The sequence below is a fragment of the Cicer arietinum genome, chromosome 8, assembly GCF_000331145.2.
Source record: "Cicer arietinum cultivar CDC Frontier isolate Library 1 chromosome 8, Cicar.CDCFrontier_v2.0, whole genome shotgun sequence".
In the NCBI taxonomy this organism is placed as follows: domain Eukaryota; kingdom Viridiplantae; phylum Streptophyta; class Magnoliopsida; order Fabales; family Fabaceae; genus Cicer; species Cicer arietinum.
In genome coordinates this window covers 6,442,366-6,451,562 of record NC_021167.2, presented here as the reverse complement: position 1 = coordinate 6,451,562, position 9,197 = coordinate 6,442,366, and the positions used below count along the sequence as shown (strand labels likewise).

The following is a 9,197-nucleotide window of genomic DNA, read 5'->3' as shown; positions in this document are numbered from 1 at the left end:
GTAATTATGATTAAAAACTCTCTCATAAAATAAAATAATTCTAAATTGAGACAATTATGGATTATATTCAAATCTGCTGAAGGAAATAATTTTTAAAAAAAAATTATTAGATATAAATACACCTAAATAAAAACATACAAATCGTGTTAATAATTGAAATTTTACTCAATTAATAAAAAACAATTTTAAATTTCATAAAAACCAACAACATCAACAAAAGTATTTGAATTAAAAACACACAATTATTCTCTTTTAGTTATGGTTTTTAATATGCCATATTAATGACCTTAAATAGCAATAAAATAAATACATATCAGAAGATTAAAATTTTTTTTAGGTCATGAGATTAAGTGTTAAAAGTTATTTTTTTAGGTAATTTTGAGTAGATGGATGTGAAAACAATCTTTTTTTCATAGTAATCTAGACAAACAAATTTACATGGAGCAGTTAGATAATTTAAGTGATACCAGACAATGGAAACTAGTCTGTAGATCGTGGAGGTCTCTGTATGGTCTAAAGCAGTCTTCAAGACAGTGCTACAAATACTTTAATTCCTATATGCTTCATATTGACTACAACATAAGTGAGTATGATTGTTGTGTTTATGGTAGAAACTTTGATGATGAGTCTTTTATTATTAATTTTTTTTTTGTTACTGCATGTTGATGATATGTTGATTGTTATAAATCATTTACATGACATAAATGAACTGAAAACCATGTTGCAAAAGAAGTTTGACATGAAGGACACATGTGACGTTAACAAGATTATTTGCATGAAAATTTAAAGGGATATGAGTGCAAAAAAATTATGGCTATCTTAGCAAAGTTATGTTGAAAAGGTGTCGCACAAATATTACACGAGTAACGCTAAGATTGTGAGTACTGTATTGGTGAATAACTATAAATTTTTATTATATTTATGTTCAATGACAGATGCAGAAGTTGAATATGTGTCAAAGATTCCTTATGTTAGTGCTTTTGGTAGTTTAATTTATGGTATGGTTTGCACTAGACCAAATTTGGCAAAAGGTGTAAGTTTATGTACAAGTTAGTTAAGCATCATTGAGAAGTAGTCAAGTAGATTTTCAGGTACTTGATGGGTATGTTATCTTGGGTACGATATCTTGTTTGACAGTGGACTGATCCTTCAAGTGTGGGATATGTTTATTTAGACTATGTGACTAATATGAATGATAAAAGTTGTACAACAAGATATGTCTCTACTCTTGCATAAGAATTTATCTGTCGAAAATCGCCAATTCAACATATAATGGTTATGTCTACAATTGAAGTAGAGTACACGATAATAGTTGAGGTTGTCAAAAAGACTTTATGGTTGATAAAATTAGTGAGGGAATCGGATGTTGAACATGACAGACTTCAATTGTACTATGGCAGTTAAAATGTTATTATTGGCAAATAATTGTGTATCACGTCAGGACAAACCATATTGATGTGATGTTTCACAAGATCAAAAAGCTATTTGCATATGAAGAAATATTACTTAAAAATATCCATAATTAAAATAATGTTATGAATATATTGACCAAGTCAATCATCATATCCAAGTTCAAGCATGGCTTGAACTTGTTACATACTTCTCATTGTTAAACAAGACTTGTAACCCAAGTTGTCGCGATACTAATATTTATTTATGTGGAGATTGTTGAGTATGACTTGTTAATATTTGTTTCTCATTTTGCTTTTTTATTTTTTATTAGTTGTTTTTATTTCCATCTATTCATTTTTAAATTTCGTAAATGATTTGTTCATTATATAATTTCTCTTATTTAATAGATTTATTTTTTTTAAGATAATTTATTTTTTTGTCCAAAATATGCGTAGATAATATTCAAATAATCTTCTTAATATTATAAGGGCTCATAACATAATTTTTTAAGTTATATATATTCTTAATCCCTAAAATGTTTGAAAGAAACAAATTTTATGCACAAAAGTTTGTAGACAACACATAAGGATTCTTGATCATGTTTAATATGTTCAATGAATCTCATGTATGATATATGGTTGCTTCTCTTGCTTATCTCAATCATAATACATGCAACAAATTTGATAATTTTCTTGGTCATTACACATGTATATATTTTGATATTTTAAACTTACAATTTTGTCTTTCACATGATTAATTATTACATACATGATTAATTATTACATTTGTAAAATACATGTATTAGAAAGTCATTTTCTTCGCGAATTTGTTTTGTTATCACCCTTTAAAAAATTATGTAGTATTTCCAAGTCAAGCATAAGTTATGTAGCTTGTTAATGGCATAGGTTGGTTGTTCTCTTGGTTTCTTTTGTGTTCTAATGTGTTGTTGTGCTGAGTTATATGTAAATATCCATTTAGCTTGATAATAAAATTCTTCTATTTATTCTTGTAAAAAAAAATAAAAAAGAATATAAGAGTCCTTGAAAAATAAAATTCAGGATATTAGAAATAACATCATTGAGTAGAATAAAATGAAAGTTGTTAAATTTATTTATGTATAATATCACTGTATTCATGTATTTATTTTATTTATATTTAAGATCATCCAATACATGTATTTAATGAGGTTTTGAGCAAAGAAGACACCAATTCACTTGGGTAATAGTTGTTCATTATTTATATTAAAACAAAAAATCAGATAATATATAGCTAAAGCCTACAATACTCTTATAATTGTGTTGTTGTTTTAGGCGTGTTCTTAAAGCCACAAAGGACATCCAAAACTATTATTAGTTTCAAGAATTTGTGTTGATACCGAAGCTGTTGTAATGTTATTGCCATTAGATTCCATATAGCTGCATTGATATGCATTGATACTATATATATATATATATATAAATATGCATGGATACTATATATGTGTGTAACATAACGTTATTAATTTTTCAACTATTGTTATGTTACAGATGAAATTGATTTGAGCCATTATACGTCAACTCAGATTTGTGGTGGATGACATAACATCATTTTTTCGAGCAATAGTCAATGAAAATAATCGGCCACATTATTCTTTAAACAATAGAATTGATCTTGATAAACGTTTTGTGAACTTGTTCAGGTACACTACCTCTATCGTGTATATTTTAACTCATTTCTTGTTAAGGTGCATCTTAAATACAAAAAATTCATTTTACCTATTTTTATATAAGGGGCTCCAAATTTAAAATAACATTTGTGTATAACGACATCATTGCCTTGATAGAAGAAATTGTTTGATATATCAATAATTATTATTTTTTCTTGTACAATTACTATATTCTATCAGGAAATTTGAAGATATGTGGTATGGGACGGGGAGATGCATCCTTGTTGGAGAATTACTGAATTGCAAAAAGATTGACTTGATATTTCAAAGGGTTATAAATAATATAAAAGATGATTGCAACTTGAAAATAAATGAAGATCTTCTAGAAAAATTCCTTGCCCGCCACAAACACTCGGTTTCAGAGTTGTACTTAGAGAAGCCTTGTTACATAGCTGGAGTGGGATATGTTGCCAAAGCTGCCATACTCCCAAATGCACTTGACAAGAGTGCATATAAAACAACATTTAAATATTTAAAGAAGAAATTTAGAGATTTCAACTTAGACGATGATGTGAATAGAAAGCCTCTAATTCTTGTTTTGGATTCTGAAGTTTAGGTAAATAATTCATTTTTTACTTGCTTATTATGTAGTTATGATATACATGTGTATATAACCATAATGTTGTAAGAACAGATGTGCACCTAAGAGTGGATGAATTAAGTGTTAGGAAATTTTCTTATTGTCAGAGGTTTAGTAATCGATTTTTTTCTCGTTGGACAGTGTAGGACAACGAGTAAATGACAATAAATTAATGAACACATAATATTATCGTGGTTTCTTTTGTGACAAAGAGTGCATCTAGTCCTCTTGCACACTACAAGAGATTTTTCCACTATTGTCAGAAAATGTACAAATCCCACCATAGGACTTCTGCTACAAACTTCTAACAAAAACTTTTAAGATAGCACACCATTATCTTAGATTATACTACTTTAAGAATGTACTACTTTCTTTTACAAATAATGTAATTTGATTTGGAATAAGAATAAGAATGATATAGTGATATCAATCCAATATTATTTCAAGTGTACTTTGAGAACCTTTCTTAATGATATGAAAATGTAATGCAAGTACTTGAAATAAGAAAAATAACTTAAAAAAAAAATTCAAAAATTTGTTCAAAGTTTGTTCAAGGTTTGGTAGTAGCATTGTGTGTATATTAATCTGAAACTATGTGGTATTTATACTCCATAGACATCACTTCAGATAAGTGGCTATTGTTCTAAGAGTTTTGATGAACAAATGCAATGATCTAGAAACATTTCAGATCTAAAAAATTGCATTGTTTCTAGTTGTATTCGAATACATGATGTATGTATTCGAATACACCTCTTATAATGTTCAGATTTATTCAAAATTTTCATCTTGTATTCGAATACAATGGTCATGTAGTCGAATACAAATATGTAGTCTGAGCTACTGACTTAGCATTTGTATTCGACTACAGCACCTCGTAGTTGAATACAGATGTCAAGTTTTTGCTACTGACTTAGCATTTGTATTCGAATACAATATGCTGTATTCGAATACGACATTGTTTTTTGTCAAAAACTTTAATTTTAAACATTGTTAATGTAATTTTGACATGAAATCATTTTTATTCATATGCAAAGATGAATGGTTCTTATGTACTTTTGAAGTATTGATTGTATCATATACCTTAACATTTATTAAATATTTAATATGTTTGGTTATAGTTGATATATGATATTTGAACTTCTTTTTGAGCTTTGTTGCTTTGATCACAATTCTTGGTCTTTGTCTTCATCAAAAACATGTGTTTTACAAATGTATTTGTGTAATTTTGCTTTAATATATAGTCTAATGTGTTTTTAGTATATTTTTATTATCCGTTTCAATAACAAGTTCTAATGTCACGCGACAGATGCTGCCATGGGAAAATTTTCCCAGTCTAATGTCGGAAGAAATTTACTGAATGCCTTCCGTCAACAGCACCTTTGTTAATCTTGAGAGACGGAGTTTTTGTTCGATAGATCCTTTTAATGCTTTTTATCTAATAACATGAATCGAAATAGTACTCTTACTATTATGATGTACACAGGAAGACATTGAAGTTATTTAAATCTTTAAAAGTTGAGGTATTTTATATGTTTGAATTTATAAGAATACAAATGGAGAAATATTAGAAACCGTTTGATTTACTAAAAAAATTTATATCTTCCATTTTGATACTTTACAGGGAGTTATACATGGTCTGCCCACGTTGGACCAATTGACTTATGCTTTGGAGAAACACACCCTTTATATATATATATATATATATATATATATATATATATATGGGGCACAATTGTGGTAAGCTAGTATACTATATATACGTTCTACACTTATTATTTCTTCTTGCAGGTTCCATTTTTTTAAGAGTTTGTCTTCACAGGAACACAGTTCATTCCATGGAATGTGATCAAGAAGCTAGAGAAGTGTCCTGCTGCTATTCTAATGGGTTGTGAGAGAGAGTGGTGCATATGCGTTAGAAGGGAGCTATAATCATCTTGTACTCCCATTGCATATCTTTTGGCTGGTTCTCCATTCATTGTTTCAAATTTGTGGAATGTTATGGCTATTGTTGCAACTAGACTTACAATAACTATCTTCAACGTCGTGTGGGAATGTCCAAAATGCAAAGAGGTTGAGCCATGACAACATTTGTGAGCACGAAATTACAACAGGAGCTCTTATGTCACATAGGCCTCTCTTCCTCCCATGTTAGCTGCCAACACAATATGTGTGGTCTTCCGACCATGATTTCTCGGAGAAACAATGTGAAGTCCAACAACAAGTGCAGAAAGTTCAACTAATGTTAATATTAAGGAACATTCTTAGAATTATTAGCTTCTTATTATTGATATAATCATATAGGTATTAGAAGACTACTTGCATCACATTTGCAGGCTCATTCTTTCTTTGTTATTCATTTGGAATTACTTACTTGTTTGAAACAGTTTATGTTTTTTAGATTTTGAAATCTATTTTATAAATCAATTTTCAAAAGTTATTTTCAAGAAATAAAAAACAAAAAATATGTTTTTGATAATCTTATTTTTTTAAATTGTTTGAGATGAAAAAAGATGAATGAATAGGGTCTTGGCTTACAGTAGCCTTTGTACTTTTTCGTGAAGTTTTAGCATTATTATTTGTGACAATTTTTGTAGTTTAAATGTATTGTTAGAAGATTTAAAATTTATGAAGATCTTAGTTGTGATATAATATGATGATATATATTGCATCAGGTGTCAAAGTTAGGCTTCCTAACAATTTACCTACAATATAAACAACTGAAAAAAAAAAAAATCAAATTATATACTAATGAACAATAAAAGAAGTGTTAGAAGATTAAAATTCGAAAATTAATTTTCAATTTCAATGTAATTATGATTAAAAACTCTCTCATAAAATAAAATAATTCTAAATTGAGACAATTATGGATTATATTCAAATCTGCTGAAGGAAATAATTTAAAAAAAAAATTATTAGATATAAATACACCTAAATAAAAACATACAAATCGTGTTAATAATTGAAATTTTACTCAATTAATAAAAAACAATTTTAAATTTCATAAAAACCAACAACATCAACAAAAGTATTTGAATTAAAAACACACACAATTATTCTCTTTTAATTATGGTTTTTAATATGCCATATTAATGACCTTAAATAGCAATAAAATAAATACATATCAGAAGATTAAATTTTTTTTTAGGTCATGAGATTAAGTGTTAAAAGTTATATTTTAAATTAGTTGTAATTGTAAATGTAATTAAAAGTACCTCATAAATTAAAAAAACTTTGAACGAAAAAAAGTTTTACAATATTTTTGAACTTTTCATGTACAAAGGAAATAATTTATTTTAATTATACTAATTTATTTCATTAAAGTCTCATATACTACAATAACAAAAAAATCTAAAAATTATCATACAAAATTTAACTCATATGTACTATATAAATACCTTTTATATTCTCGATATTATAACTATTAAATTTAACTTAGATCATAACTATCTTTAACTAAAAAAAACATATTGAAGTACTAAAGTAACTAATAGTAGATCCATTTAAAAGTTAAACATATATTTATAACTTCGATCATAATAGGAAGTGAGAAGGACTTTTTAAATGATAATAAAACATTTTCAATGCAGTAGTAGTTGTGAGTTGAAAATATCAAACACCACAAAAATCACTTACTTAATTAACACTCACTATAAATAAATCCTCTTCAACATTCAAAATCTTTGCTAATCATCTCCATTTTCAAAACAACAACACGACAAAAAAAAAAACAGAGAAAACTGCCAACAACAACGTTAGCATGACCATATCAATGGCAACTTCACCTCAAACTCGTCTCTTTCAAAACACAAACCTTTTTAATCACAAAAACAAAAACAAAAACAAACCTTTTCTTCCATTATCATTCAAACCCATCTCAATCAAATGTGCCACCAAATTAGACACACAGCACTCTACAACACCTCTCCACACCCAATCCCAAGATCGTGTCTTCAATTTCGCCGCCGGTCCCGCCACCTTACCGGAAAATGTTCTTCTTAAAGCCCAATCGGAGCTCTACAACTGGCGTGGATCCGGCATGAGTGTTATGGAAATGAGCCACAGAGGCAAAGAATTTCTCTCCATAATCCAAAAAGCTGAATCAGATCTACGTACCCTCTTACAGATCCCATCTGAATACTCTGTTTTGTTCCTTCAAGGCGGCGCCACCACACAATTCGCCGCCGTGCCGTTAAACCTCTGCACTCCACAAGACAGCGTTGATTACATCGTCACCGGTTCGTGGGGTGACAAAGCATTCAAAGAGGCGCAAAAGTATTGTAAACCTAAAGTGATTTGGTCTGGGAAATCTGAAAAGTATACAAAGATTCCATCTTTTGATGATTTTGAACAAAACCCAGATGCTAGATTTTTGCATATTTGTGCAAATGAAACTATTCATGGGGTTGAGTTTAAGGATGTTAATTACCCTAACCCTAAAAATTCAAGTGGAATTTTGGTTGCTGATATGTCTTCTAATTTTTGTTCAAAGCCTGTTGATGTGTCAAAATTTGGGGTTATTTATGCTGGGGCCCAGAAGAATGTGGGACCCTCTGGTGTAACAATTGTGATCATAAGAAAAGATTTGATTGGAAATGCTCAAAGTTTTACCCCTGTGATGCTTGATTACAAGATACATGATGAAAACAATTCACTTTACAATACACCACCTTGTTATGGAATTTACATGTGTGGTTTGGTTTTTGAGGATCTTTTGGAACGAGGTGGATTGAAAGAGGTTGAGAAAAATAACAAGAGAAAAGCTGAGATTCTGTTCAATGCTATTGATGAAAGTAGTGGCTTTTATAAGTGTCCTGTGGAGAAATCTGTGAGGTCTTTGATGAATGTGCCTTTTACTTTGGAGAAACAGGAATTGGAAGGTGAGTTTATTAAGGAAGCTGCTAAGGAAAAGATGGTTCAGCTTAAGGGACATAGGTCTGTTGGTGGTATGAGAGCTTCTATATATAATGCTATGCCTTTAGCTGGTGTTGAGAAGTTGGTAGCTTTCATGAAGGATTTTCAAGCCAAGCATGCTTAGATGAGGATAATATTCTTCTATTCCTATGTATGCAACAAGCACTTGCATTAATTAACCTATTAGAGTAGCTTTTGTTTTGTGTTTGTGTTAGTGTTTTTTTTTTTGTCTTTTTTTTTGTGTTGTCTTTGGTTTTTTCTACTTTGTTTCCTTTCACTTTTAAGTGCAATGTTTTGATATACAAATGTAGTGTTTTCATTAGTTTAGGTTCTACTCATTATACCTCTGCACAAGATTCTATGGATTTGAACTACTGTGGTAAGCTATGTATAAACTACAAATACCTTGATATATACACTAGAAAGGTTGGGGGAAGCAATGGTTCTTGACTTCTTGTGGATAAGTAAACATGGTGCAAGTTGTGTATTGAAACTATAAGAATTTTCAATAATGGAATTGATGTTGTTTTCACCAGTCATACAGTACAAAATTGTGGAATTCTAATTTGCTGCAGTCACAGAATTCTGAATTTAGGCAGTGAACATCTC

General features: G+C 29.3%; 1 protein-coding gene across 1 annotated transcript; it reads left to right on the top strand.

Moving 5' to 3' along the window:
* The first annotated feature begins 7,312 nt into the window (after window positions 1-7,312).
* LOC101492152 (phosphoserine aminotransferase 2, chloroplastic) lies at window positions 7,313-9,123 on the top strand. The gene has a single exon (XM_004512193.4). It carries the CDS (start codon window positions 7,435-7,437, stop codon window positions 8,710-8,712), a length of 1,278 nt encoding a protein of 425 aa, XP_004512250.1. The 5' UTR covers window positions 7,313-7,434; the 3' UTR covers window positions 8,713-9,123.
* The last annotated feature ends 74 nt before the right edge of the window (window positions 9,124-9,197 follow it).